The sequence below is a fragment of the Tursiops truncatus genome, chromosome 2 (genome assembly GCF_011762595.2).
Source record: "Tursiops truncatus isolate mTurTru1 chromosome 2, mTurTru1.mat.Y, whole genome shotgun sequence".
Classification (NCBI taxonomy): Eukaryota; Metazoa; Chordata; class Mammalia; order Artiodactyla; family Delphinidae; genus Tursiops; species Tursiops truncatus.
In genome coordinates this window covers 106,941,314-106,955,377 of record NC_047035.1, presented here as the reverse complement: position 1 = coordinate 106,955,377, position 14,064 = coordinate 106,941,314, and the positions used below count along the sequence as shown (strand labels likewise).

Genomic DNA, 14,064 nt, shown 5'->3' with positions numbered 1-14,064 from the left:
CCTCTAAAGCTCTAGCAATTGTCTCTCCTCCATCTGGAATGCCCCTTGCTTTCTAATCTTACTGATGAAATCTATTCATTTACCAAATTCCACCTCCTCCAGGAAGCAGAAAGCACTGTCTCCCTTCTCTAACCTGTCTAGTCCATATCAGAGTCTCTCTGAGGGAACTGACCATGTGCTGCTGGCGTCCTGCTCATTTGTGCCTAATGCCCCTTCTAGACCAGCAACTCCCTGAGGTGGGGTCCAGTCTGCACTACCCATGGCTCAAGGGATGCACTCAAGGAATGTACAGGAGAGGCCCCAGGAATCCCAAGCCCGATGGGAAGGACACACAGCCTTGAGGCCACACTCACCTTGTCAGCGTGGTCCAGGGCCACGTCCTCCAGGTCCTCTGTTATGAACGCCAGCACTGGCACATGGCCTTTTTGGGCTGCGCAGTGCAGTAAGGTCAGGCTGTCCTGGAAACAAGCCCAGGGTGGTCCCTGCAGTCTGCGAAGGGAGGCCTTGCTCACACACTGGCTGTCTCCCAGACAATGAGTGTTTGTGATCAGAACAGCTTTCCAAAGGAAACCACACTGAAAATGGGGATAGGCCCCTGGGACATCCACAGGACCCACTTAGCCTCACGGGGGCTGGTGGGACTCAGGATGCCAGAGTTCAAATCCCAGCTCCAGCATTTATCAGCTCTGGGGTCTTCGGCAAGTTACCTATACCTCTGTGAGCGCCCATTTCCTCATAGGTCAAGTTAGGATAATACAGGCTTATTGTGCTTCACTTTATTGAAGGTCTCTTAGCCCCAGAAGCAATATTTAAGTGAGGGAGGTTTGCAAATCCTATGTTTATAGTCCAGAGCTTCTACCCTGGCCTTGCATTACAGCTAGATTATTTGGAGTACTTTTCTAAATAGATTGTAACCATCAATGGGTCATAAAAATCAATGGAACAGTCTTCTACATCTTGACAGTGGTTTGGGTTACAGAGGAGTAGCACTTGTCAAATTTCAGTGTGTAGGGACTTCCCTGGTGGTGTAGTGGATAAGACTCCACACTCCCAATGCAGGGGGCCTAGATTCCATCCCTGGTCAGGGAGCTAGATCCCCCATGCACGCCGCAACTAAGAGTTCACATGCCACAACTAAGGAGCTGGCAAGCTGCAGCTAAAATGAGGAGCCCTGGAGCCGCAACTAAGGAGCCCACAAGCCACAACTAAGACCTGGTGCAACCAAATAAAAAATAAATAAATAAATAAATATTTTTTTAAAGACTCAGCTTGGGCTTCCCTGGTGGCGCAGTGGTTGAGAGTCCGCCTGCCGATGCAGGGGACGTGGGTTCGTGCCCCGGTCCGGGAAGATCCCACATGCCGCAGAGCGGCTAGGCCCGTGAGCCATGGCTGCTGAGCCTGCGCGTCCGGACCCTGTGCTCCGCAACGGGAGAGGCCACAACAGTGAGACCACAAAAAAAACACAAAAAACAGTGTGTACCGCAAAAAAAAAAAAAAAAAAAGACTCAGCTTGTATTTCATTGTATACAAAGAATTTGAACTCTAGTTAATGATACGCATGCTGACATATTTAGAGGGAAATACACTGATGTCTGCAATTTATTTTGAAATACATCCAAAATCTACAAAGAACTCTAAAAACTCATCAATAAGAAATTACCCCAATTAAAAAATAATCTGCACACCAAAGAAGATATATGGAAAGACAAATAAGCACATGAAAAAATATATGACATCATTAGTCATTATTGAAATGCAAATTAAAACGACAAAGAGTTTCTAACAATAGAGTATGGAAAGGGAAAAATGCTAACATTCCAGTGGAGAAACCTGGCCGACACCACTTTAACCAAGTGATCAAGCTTGATATTATGATTTATAATAAGAAATATATATTCGGTCTTAGTCCTGGCTCCTGGCACAGAGCTCCTAAAACCCTAGGAATCTCCTAAATGGTAACAGTGATAAAGGTGTCTTTTATGATGTTAACGAGGTGACTTGAAGCCCCTAAGTAAATAAAGGATGGGGGCTGGTTGCCAGGGGAACCAACAGTGATTAGAGGGTTGGAAGTTCCAGTCCCACCTCCTCACCTCTGAGGAGAGGAGAGGGGATGGAGGTTCAGTCAATGACCAAGGGCTGAGAATTTAATCTATCAAGTCTATGCAATGAAGCCTCCATTAAAACCCCAAAAGGACAGGGCTTGGAGAACTTCCAGGTTGGTGAATCAGATCACATCCATGTGCCGGGTCCCAAACTCCGTGGGGACACAAGCACCTGCGTTCAGGACCTTGCCCTATGCATCTCTTCATCTGGCCATTGATGATTCATATCCTTAATATCCTTCGTAATAAACCAGAAATATAGTAAGTAAACCGGTTACCTGAGTTCTGAGAGCCGCTCTAGCAATTAACCGAACCTGGGGAGGGGGTCGTGGGAACTTCTGATTTACAGGCAATTATATAGCTAGGCAACCACCTGGGCTTGTGATTGACATCCAAAGCGTGGGCAGTCTTGTAGGACTGAACCCTTAACCGGCAGAATCTGACACTATCTCCAAGTAGTGTCAGAAGTGAGTTAAATTTGTGGACTCCCGGTCAGTGTCCACGGGGAACTGAGTTAACTGCTTGGTGATCTGGAAAAAACACACATCGGAATTGGTGTCAGAACTGGATCAAGAGACCATCACCGGTGACGAATCACAATGGTATCACATGCCCCCTGATAGGAGGTAATGAGAAGGGCATTTGACCTGTGGGGTCTTCTTCCCCAAATTCCATAACCCCAATCTAATCATGAGAAAAACATCAGACAAAACCAAATTGAAGGATATTCTACAAAATACTTGACCAGTACTCTTCAAAAGTGGCAAGGTCATGAAAAACAGGATGGACTGAGAAACTGTCCCAAGATCAAGCAACAGGACTGTGCTACTCTTCACATCAAGAGGAGGAATCCAATATTTTCCTCCCCCTGAAACGAGGCTGACCCTGTGATGGGCTTTGACCAGTAGAATGCGGTAGAAATAATATCTCAAGAAACCTTGCTACTTCTACTCTTGCTCTTTTGATGTCCTGGGGCTGTCACAGAAGGAAGTCTCCATGAATGTCAGCTACCACCTGGAGACACTGGCCACACCATCTGTGACGTTCCCTCTTCCTGCAGAGGCCCCAGACATGTGCTGACTGTGTCCTCATAAGTGAGCCCAGGCAAGGCCGGAGGAACTGACCAGCCAATGATATTATGAAAAATCATAAATCAATGTTACTTTAAGCCACTACATTTTAGAGTGGTTTGTTACCAAAAACAGAAAACTAATATGGAGTGGACCTGCTTAACTAGAAGATCCATTACTCAGAGCCCTGCCCTCCACACACACTTAAGACCTCACCTCCCTCATTCTAGAACACTGAGGCTCATTCTGTGTTGACAGCAAATTTCATCGCAACAGCTACTGGATTCTGCAAGACCACTGAGACTCTCTCTAAGGCTAAGCCAGACAGGCAGGACTGGACAGGAGGGCCCTCAGCTTGAAACTGGGCTTGGATTCCACACTCTGGGCTTGGATCCTGTGGCCCATAGCCTAGGGGTATCCTTCACTGAGAGCTGTCAGACATTTCTACCACTGCCAACAAGATCCTAACAATGGTATAGGGCAGACCTCCTGTGTGCCATGGTCCTTTTTGGTGTCTGGTGAACACCCATCTATTATCTTACAGTTCTGGAGGTCAAAAGTCTAAAATGGGCTGGGAGGGCTGCTTCTCTTCTGGAGTTTCTAGGAGAATCCATTTCCTGGCCTTTCCAGCTTCTAGAGGCTACCTGCATTCCTTGGCTTGTGGGTCACATTACTCCAACCTCTGCTTCCTTCAATGACATCTCCTTCTCTGACTCTCCTGCCTCCCTCCTTCTTTCCCCTAAAAGGACATGTGGGCACATGTGGATAATCCAGAATAGTCTCCCCATCTCAAGGTCCTTAACTTAATCACATCAGAAAAATTCCTTTTGCCTTGTTAGGTTCTAGAGTTCACAGGTTCTAGGGATAGGGATATGGACATCTTGGGGCGGACAGTATTCTGCCTACCAGAAAAGAAAAACAATGATATTGAAATAGAATTATCAAAATATTAAAACCCAAATTTTTTATCTAGTAGCATATATGCTTTATTGATCCATTAAACAACAAGATCTAGTGAAAGGTCTAATAACTACCGCCATGATTTCAAAGTAATGATGAGCGTAAACAGTATTTTGAGATAACTGCAAAAACTGTAATGTGATATGAAAAGAGCTACATTTTGTCTTAGAGACAATGTCACAGGTATATTAATTCTACCTGCATTCATCATGGAAAGAAATGCTAAAATTTTAAGCAGAGGGCAGTTTAAAAAAAAAAAAGGTCCTTGTTTTCCCTTCAAAGTTCATGGATCCCCAAATTCTGTCTCTCTAAGGACCAAGGTTGAGAACTCCTGGCTGAAGGTATTTGGCCCAGAAATGTTTGCATTTTCTAAGGGCCACCAACCCCCTAAAAGTTGAGACACCAGTTCAGGGATTCTGGGCACTCTTGACTCCCTGGGGCTCTCCTCCCTCAAACCATAGCACACACCAGTGAGCAATAGGGGACTGCCAGGGTCGCTAACGTGCCAGGCACTGGGCCAGGTACTTTAGACACAGCACTGCAATTACTTCTGCCTCAGCTCAGAGATGGGTACTAGCACTCTTATTTCCAAATGGGAAAAGTGAGGCTCAGGGTGGTAAAATAATTTGCCCAAGGTCCCAGAGTTTGGTAAATGGTGCTTTGCTCCTTCTACCTGGCCATACTGACCGCAAGGGAGCCGGGGCCCCGTGGGAGGGAGAAGGCCCTACCTCCTTCTCATTTAATCTTCTGAGGGTGTTTCTTTAATTCCCCTTTGTGAACAAGAGGCTGGCCAGAGGACTGGGGACTGTCTCAACATCACAGAGTGGTAAAGAGTAGGGGGATCAGAAGCCAGGGGCTTTCAATGCTGATGAAAGAGGCGTCCCCAGGCCCTTTTCCCAGCCCCAGTGGAAGTAGTGAGGGTCCCAGCTTCACAAGGCTGAGCTCAGGTGGGGGTTCAGGACGCTTCTCAGAGGGTCGAGGCAAGCTGGGGCAGGCAGAGGCACATGAGGGGACAGAGGGGGCAGTGATGGGGACAGGCAGCAGAGGTGGGGGCAGCCCTGTGCAGCAGGAGGTAGAGAGCGGGCAAGTGGGCTGCCAGCTGAGGCCTTACCTTGTTCTTACAGTGGATCTTGGCCCCGGAGTTGACCAGGATCTGGAGGATCCGTAAGTGGTTGAACCAGGCAGACAGGAGAAGCGCATTCATCCCAAACTTGGGGAGAGGACATGGCTGGGGGTGGGGGGTGGGTGGAGGGAGGAGACTATGAGGGGGCGTGGCTGTGCCACCTGAGCCCAAGTGTGCTTTGCACAATCGTGTAACCATAAGGGACGTTAAGTGCCACCCAGGCCGGGGAGCTCTGGGCCTTAGGAATTTAGAGTCCAGGAAATTGTTTTAAACAGAGGCTGATATACTATTGCAAACATTCCCCCCCCCAGTTTTATTGACAAATAATTGACATACATCACAGTATAAGTTTAAGGCACACAGCATGATCGTTTGATTTACATATATTGTGAAATGATCACCACAGTAGGTTCAGCTAACAGCCATCTTCTCACATAGATACAATAAAAAGAAAGAAAAGAAAAAAGGGAAAAAGATTTTCTCCCTGTGATAACTCTGAGGATTTACTCTCCCACCAACTGCAAACTTTTGTGGGGATACCGAATAAACCTTAAAAATAAAAGAGCTGCCATCTCCTCTCACCACCAGTTCACAAAGATGGACCGTTTTACCACAAAAAAGTTTGGAAGGAGCTGATCTCAGAGTATACTCTTTCCAAATACAGCTTCATGAAACATACACTGCATTGTTCTAATTTTCTGATTTGCTGTGACTGGTGAAGACCTCACCCTGGACTGGCATTTGAGAATCAACTGTTTGAACCTCCTGCGAAACATCCTCCAGGCAGATGGCTTAGGTCTGCGCACATGAAGGGACGGCATCTCGCCGCTGCACAAGACAACCACTGCACCGTCAAACACTTCTCACCGTGAAAAGTCCCTCCTCATGCGGAATTGAAACCTGCATCCCTGTGCTTTCCACCCTACTGGCCCTTTGGAGCAACTGAAAATAGATCTAGGCCTTCTTCTGATGGCAGCCCAGATCCTATTTGCAGGATGCTCTTCCTCAACATCTGCAAAGTGTTTCCAGGTCACCAGAGCCCCTGCACTGCCCTCCACCTTCGTGGGGTTCTGCATCTGAGGGCAGGCTTCATCCCCACCTCTACTGAGCCTTTCCTTCTCTGTGAAGAGCACCCCCAGGCCTCCAAACTCACCTCACCTCCCAGGATGCACTGACAGACAGCCACCCTCTTAGAAGTGGTTTTTCTCTGTCTTTCCTTGAGTGTGGTGGGATGTGGCAGGGTCTGAGCAGAACAGAGGTCTGGGAGATCATCACCACCTTCTGCCTACAGACCGCACTGGCCTCCCTCAGCTTTGGACAGCCCCAAAGTTTGTCTCTAAGTTGGGCGTTCAAAGACCAGAACATATTTTCCCACAGAAACAGGGTCATGTGTGGCTCTGGGTCCCCTGGTGAGGCCAACGGCCTGTCATTCATAGAATGAGCCCACAGGGTGACCTGGTACTGATGGGCCACAGAATCTCCCCACAAGCATAAGCAGGCTTGCAGTGGGAAAATGCTCCCAAGTCCAGCTGGGAGCAGAAATGCAGAGCCCACCTCAGGAAAGGCTAAGGGATCAGTGTCCCTGATGTGTCCTCATCCCCAGCACACTCTAAGCTGCCAGAAGAACAGGGTTGGCCTAGTCCTGAATCAGCCTCAATTTCACAGTCTGGACCTCTGGGGGAAAGGGTGCCTCACCCCAGCACCTGCACAGAGCACCCTGGTCACAACCACTTCCCCACTTGGCTCCACAAAGAGCTTCTGGGGGGGTACCAGGAAAAGGGGTCTTAGTGGTTGGCACCAGAATCCCTCTTAGGGACAGAACTGGGTTTGGGTAAAAGCTGTGACAAGTGGTTGGGATGAAAGGTGAAACCCAGAAAGGACTGACTGGGCATGATGGCAGGAATTTGGAGGCAGGGCGGGGACGGTGCAGACAATAACAGCATTGAAAGTGGGGCAGGGGAAGAGGCCAAGCCCAAGACAAGGAAAGGACCAAGGGACTTTAAAGAACAGGAATGGCACAGAACAAAATTGTGGTTGCCAAGGGGGAGGGGGGGGAGGAGGGAGGGATGGGCTGGGAGTCTGGGGTCAGTAGATGCAAACTGTTACATATAGAATAGATGGACAAGGTCCTACTGTATAGCACTGGGAACTATATTTAGTGTGTTGGGATAAACCATAATGGAAAATAGTATAAAAAAGAATGTATGTATATGTATAACTGAGTTACTTTGCTGTACAGCAGAAATTAACACAACATTATAAATCAACTATACTTCAATTTAAAAAATAAATTTAAAATAAAGAAGAAAAGAAAGCATATGGTAAAGGAAAGAAAATAATAAAGAACAGGAATGTCAAAGACAGGATTTTAGGATTTTTACATTGTTTTTGTGTGTAATGTAAATCCCCTCCACCTCTTATTTTGGAAAGCCTGCCCCACATCAGAGTGTGTGAATGGGGTCTCTATGGAAAGTGGGGAGAAGGACTGTGATCCATGTTAGGGGTGATGCCAAGGGAGAGACAAAGGACTATGTGCAAAATTTCAAGAGGACGGCGAAAACCGAGCAGAAGCTGGAAGTAAGAGTCAAGAGTGACCACAAGAATTTAAGCCCTTCCTCCTGAAACCTTGGGAAGGTGCTGGACCCACTATAGCACCTCAGATGGGGACTCTGGTCTCAGCTAGAACCAAAGAGGCCAGAAGACCCAGCACTGGCTCAGAGCTCAGCTACTGGTAGAATATCAGTAACTGGGGGCTGGCTGGATGACGAAGGACAGAGTCCAAGGGGAGAAGCCCACAGGAGCTTGGGAATGAAAAGGGTCAAGGCTCAAGGCTGGGGGAGGAGAGTCATGGGAGACAGAGCCTCTTGCCAGTGGGAACCCCAAGATACCTCACTGTCCTAGTTCCAGGAACTAACTAGGACAGAGCCCTGTGGCTTTTCACTAGAGACCTTCCCCCCAACAACAGGATTTCCCTTCTCCAGTGTCTCCTCTACCCTCCTGTTATTAAAGTAGGCACGCTTACCAGCCTTCTTATTTTTCAAAACGTATTTATTGCTGTTTGCAAAGGAAACAGAGAAGATTTGTAAGCACCCTCTCTTACTATTCTCCCTCATATCTTCTTTTCTCACTCAGTCCCTCAAGGTAGAAATAACAGAGCATGGTGGTGATAGTAAGGGTCTTTTTTAAAAAAATTATTTATTTATTTATTTTTGGCTGCGTTGGGTCTTCCTTGCTGCACGCGGGCTTTCTCTGGTTGCGGCGAGCGGGGGCTACTCTTCGTTGCGGAGCGCGGGCTTCTCCTTGCTGTGGCTTCTCTTGTTGTGGAGCACAGGCTCCAGGCGCACGGGCTTCAGGAGCTGTGGCACATAGGCTCAGTAGTTGTGGCTCACGGGCTATAGAGCGCAGGCTCAGTAGTTGTGGTGCATGGGCTTAGTTGCTCCGCGGCATGTGGGATCTTCCCGGACCAGGGCTCGAACCCGCGTCCCCTGCATTGGCAGGTGGATTCTTTTTTTTTTTTTTTTTTGCGGTATGCGGGCCTCTCACTGTTGTGGCCTCTCCCGTTGCAGAGCACAGGCTCCGGACGCGCAGGCTCAGTGGCCATGGCTCACAGGCCCAGCCGCTCCACGGCATGTGGGATCTTCCCGGACCGGGGCACGAACCCGTGTCCCCTGCATTGGCAGGCGGACTCTCAACCACTGCGCCACCAGGGAAGTCCGGCAGGTGGATTCTTAACCACTATGCCACCAGGGAAGTCCCAACAGGGAGGGTCTTTGTGGGCAAAAGGCTGATGCAAGAAGTTCCAGTTGTTTATTGAGACACTCAGACTAAGGAAACCAGACACTCTCCTTCCAGGGTCATCTCTAAATGAGGCCTAAGCAGGAGCAGGGAGGAGATGGGGTGAGGGAGTGGGGAGGTAGGTGTTGCTGCCCCACCCCCAGCCCTGACTTGTAATCAAGCCCCCTTCATGGTGGGGCCTCAGAGCAAAGAGAAGTCAGGACAAAGAAAAGTATTTCCATGGAACCTAAGTTTCTGCAGAGAAGTTTATAATTTTTTAAAAATGTATCCCTGTCAAATGCCGTTGTCAGATTCAGCTCTTTATCCAAACCCGTAGAGATAAATTTGTAGACCTTGTTATTATTCTGCTCTCTCTCTTAGCAGTGTGCTCCCTGCCAATTTGTTAAGTAAGACTGTTAGTCTTTACCCAGGTTGTGGGTTAGTGTTTGCCAGGGCAGAGCCCTGTGGCATATCATGAGAGACCTCCCTCCCGATGGCTTTACTAATGAGGCCTTTGTCAACCCACCCAATTACCTGTTCTACAGTCCATATTTCTCCCTGTTCACATGACATCACGAGGGACCGAAAAGGCTGAGAACTGAAAGGCCCTTGAAAATGAAGAGATCTTTATGACTGTGCAAAGGGAAAGTAGGATTGGTACAGTGTCATTGGCCCCTGAAGACTCACCCACTGCCCAGCCTGCACCTGTTCGTCTGTGTATCAGTGACAACCTCGGCAATGACAGCTGGCTCATAGACCCAGAATGAGTTCTGATGCCCCTGCCCCACCCTGAGACAGACAGGAAGACGGACATGCACACACACCAAGAGCAGCCGCACAGCCTGCTCGTGCCCTGCGCCCGCAGCCCGGTGCAGGGCCAACCTGCCCACCGGCCAGGAGGGAGAGGAAACCTGTGAGGCACCAGCTGGCTGCCTGGCCCACCTCGCACAGCCTCCCTACCTCCCGGCCAGGACAGCTGGTCTGCGGGGTGGAAGGACCTTTGCTGGCTCTGGTGACCAGTCGGCTGGGGCCACAGCCCCACTCTGACCCCCTCCTCTTCCACTCTACAGCTGCTGAAATGAATGTAGTAAAACACCATGTCTAGATCCGTCTGTCCCCCACCTAAAACTCTTCCCAGCTTCCCACTGCTCTTGGATCAAACGCCTAAACCTTGGGCCTATGAGGCCCTGCATGGCCTGGCACTGCTTCTCAGAAATGCCAGACAACATCCTGTCTCTAAGTCTGTTCCTGTTGCTCCCTCTGCTGGGCAGCCACCTGTGTCTGAGGATTATTTTCCAAGTCCCTGAGGAATCCTGAGTGCCTGGGTTCTGTCCCCTCCTTCCTTCAGAACAGGGTTGAAGGGTTCTGACCTACCCCCCACCCCCAAACTCACTGTCAGACCGCCCTGGCAGTTCACCCTGGTCTCTGGCCCTCAGCACATCTGAGCAGGCCTGGGGGAGGCCAGCCTCCAACCCATGAACCCACTTCCCTCCACAGTTTTCAGCATGTGATGGGGCAACAAAAGAAAACACTAATTTTCTGTGTGGTCTCTCTGGGGACGAGCTGTCCCTTCCTCTCCCATTCTGTCCCCTCTGCCTGAAAACACTGCCTTTTTTCACTGGCTCCCACAAAAATGCCACTTCCTTGGGAGGACTTCTGGCCGAGAGGGCCCCTCTGACGCCCACATGCTTTCAGATTGTGACAGTGGGAATGAACTATTTGTGAGATACTCTATTTAATGTCTGTTTTCCCCCACCAGACTATCAGCTCCAAGAGGGCTGGGACCATGTCTGCCATGGGTTCTGCTGGCCCCATCACCTAGCACAGTGCCAGCACAGAGTAAGCCCTTAATACTTATTGAACAAATGAATCATTCAACGAGTAAATGAATGAATGAATCTGGCATTAGCATCCTATCATCCATAAGATGCAAGTCCAACTTGCAAGTCCATGTTTCCTTGCAAGTGCTTGCCCAGGAGATGAGACCAAGGCTCCAGTCACCAATAATGTGCTGTGTGACCTAAGGTGACTTGCTGCCCTCCTCTGTACCTGCCTCCATCTATAAATAGGACCAATCCTCCCTGCTCTCCTCCCCTCTCCAGGGGTGAGTGAGAACCACCAGGAAACAGGTAGATGAGTGCTCTGAAAACCAAAATACACCAGACACACCCTAGAATTCCTGCTACTATTACTGAGCCCTAGGCAGGCTGTGAAGACCCAAGTTGTACCCCTGTCACATCAAACCAGACAGAGGATAACTGCTGCAGTCAGGAATCCTGCATCCAACCCTTTCAGCCTCCACTGACCTCTCACCCAGGCCCTGGCATCTCCTTTAAGATGCTCCTGACAGCTAGAAGCCCCAACACACGGAGAGGCTACCCCACGTGGTACCCAGGCCCATCCCCAGTGTCCCCAGCCAGAAGAATGGCTTTTCCCTCTGCCCCCTTCTCCAGCGGGGCTGCGAACCACCCCACCTGCACCCTTCCCTGAGGCCTGGCCTGCCTCCCCACCAGGCCAAGGGCAGGCCTGGGCCCACAACAGTTTTACACACTCAGTAGGCACAGCGGGCCCTCAGAGAACTGAACTGCCTAGGAGACATTCAGGCCAGGGAGGGGCTGTTCCCCAATCCTCCTTACACAGTGTCGGGGGTCCTCCGCCCTCCTCCTGCACCCCTTTTTGTCCACTCAGTGCTTCCTCTGGAGAGGCAGCTCCATGAGGCTGCCCGCCGGAACCACGTTGGGAGGATGCCTCAGGGACCTGGCGGTCCAGTGGTTAAGACTTCGCCTTCCAGTGCAGGGGGTGCAGGTTGGATCCCTGGTCGGGGAGTTAAGATCTCACATGCCTTGTGGCCAAAAAACCAAAGCATAAAACAGAAGCCATATTGTAACAAATTCAATAAAGATTTTAAAACAAAACATCGTAAAAAAAAAAAAAATGCAACTGACACATCAGCCTCCCTTGGTCCAGAACCCCTGGACTTCTGACCAGAGGCACCAGGCCACCTTTGTCTCTCCAGGTGCCTGTCCCTATCTGCCAGCCTCCGACTCCTGACCTTTGACCCCCTGCCCTCCTGACTCTAAATCTGTTTCTTGGAGGAGCCTTCTGGATGGGTCACAAGGATTAAGAGTTAAGAGCACTGGAATCCTGACCCTGACTTTGGGCCTCAGAGATTTTGAGACAAAGTGGACAAGGAGGCCAGGGCCTGAGCCTCCCCCAAGTTAACATGTGCCGATGTGCCTGCCCCAGGCTCCGGGAACTGTCCCTCCTGTATGGAGGTGACACTATAGCATTATTCCCAGCCGGAGCCCCTTTACACATGTGATTTCTGGCCCTGATGTGTATGTACTCTCCTCCCGATCGGCTCCTTCATCCTCCCAACGTGGTTCCGGTGGGCAGCCTCGTGGAGCTGCCTCTCCAGAGGAAGCACTGTTGGGACAAAAAGAGGTGCAGGATGAGGGCGGAGGACCCCCGACACTGTGTAAGGAGGATCGGGGAACAGCCCCTCCCTGGCTTGAATGTCTCCTAGGCAGGGGGTCTTCCAGCTCAGAATGGTGGGTGGATGCTTCTCCTCTTTCTTAATGTTGGAGACTTCCCCAGACAGGCTGCTTCTCCTTCCAGCGCACCTCATGTCCACGTGACCAGGACTCGGCAGAACCCTAAAGCTGGGAGACCGTGGGCAAGACCACCCACAGGAGCCAGGTGTGTGCCCCTCCCCTCTCAGAGGTGCCCTGTCATCCAGTTGTCCTGACTGCTATTGCTGTTCTTGAGGAAGGGAATGCAATTCATTCCCACTGGAGTCGATAACCACCTTTCCCATGGCTCCATCAGTGAAGAAGGCAGCCAGGATTTACTGAGCCACCCACTGCGTCAGGCCCGGGCGAGGCCAGAGGCGCGTGTTCACCCAGCTTCTTTGTTCTCGTCCCTCCACCTCTTCTCTCCTCATCCCCTAATCCTAACCAGCTTTCACCTCCTGGTTGTGGGGCCCTCTCTGATTGCCTTCTCTGTGGTCTCTGCACTCCTCTCATCCTTGTCGCTGCACCTTCATCTCAGTCTCAGACTAGAAGGAACCTCCAAGCCCCGCTTCCAGCCCCTTGCCATGGCCAGCGGTGGGTTCAGAGGGTCGGTGGCCAGGCCAGGGGGACTCAGGCCTGACGACGTGGTCCAGGGCTCATCTCACCAGAACCCCATGCTGCTGTCATCCTGACTGCTCGGGATGTCCGGTCTCTTTGGCTGGACCTCAAGCTCCTTGGGGGCTCTGGCCACACCTGACACTTGCCAGCCCACTCACACTTCACAGTGGGCCCAAAGCTGAGCACATGGAGGAATCCACAAAACTCTGCTTCCATGAGTGACACTGAAAATCCCCAAGCTGACAGACGCTTGTCCCCACTTCAGAAAGGCTTAGATACACAAGCACAAGGGACAAATATTGGGCTGGCCAAAAAGTTCGTTTGGGTTTTCCCGTAACATCTTACAGAAAAACTCGAATGAACTCTTTGGCCAACCCAATATTGGCTGGCCCTTTGCACAATCAGTACAGGGCATGTAATTTGAGGTTTTATTGCTGCTGAGCCTACATCCTGCACATTTGGTCCACTGCAAATGTCCAGCCCCAGCCCCTCTGTGTATCCAGGGACAGGTCGCCAGTGTCTTGGCAGGGAAGGCTGGGATGCATTAAAGTGACAGAGAAGCCTGCCATCAATTTGTTTTTTCCAGATAAATTCCACGTGGCTTTCCAAATACAGGAGAGGGTTTGGGGCTTTCTGAGGCCTCACAGATGCAACCTATGGACCTCAGAGCTGCTGCCCTGTGGCTGAGCCATTTCCTGGCTGTGTGACTTAGGTTACTTAAATTTTCTGTGCCTCAGTTTCCTCATCTGCAAAATGGGGACATGAGCTGCCCTGCAGGGTTATTGTAATGATTGGATATAAGTATGTGAAAAGCTCCTAGCATGGTATCTGGCAAATAGTACCATCGTCATCATCACTATTATTCCTCCAGAACAAAGGGTCAGAGAATAAATTCTGGCGGCCAA

The 14,064-nt window shown here is 50.2% G+C and overlaps 1 protein-coding gene across 1 annotated transcript in view; it reads right to left on the bottom strand.

Annotated features, from left to right (window-relative positions):
- ANKDD1A (ankyrin repeat and death domain containing 1A) overlaps nucleotides 1-12,441 on the bottom strand; it is a gene marked incomplete at its 5' end in the record, with an annotated part of 31,217 nt that extends 18,776 nt beyond the window's left edge. The window contains 4 exon segments of the mRNA XM_073799906.1: nucleotides 354-458; nucleotides 5,244-5,517; nucleotides 9,717-9,940; nucleotides 12,346-12,441. Of these exon segments, the coding sequence (XP_073656007.1) occupies nucleotides 354-458; nucleotides 5,244-5,517; nucleotides 9,717-9,940; nucleotides 12,346-12,441 (699 nt within the window).
- Between the last annotated feature and the right edge of the window lie 1,623 nt (nucleotides 12,442-14,064).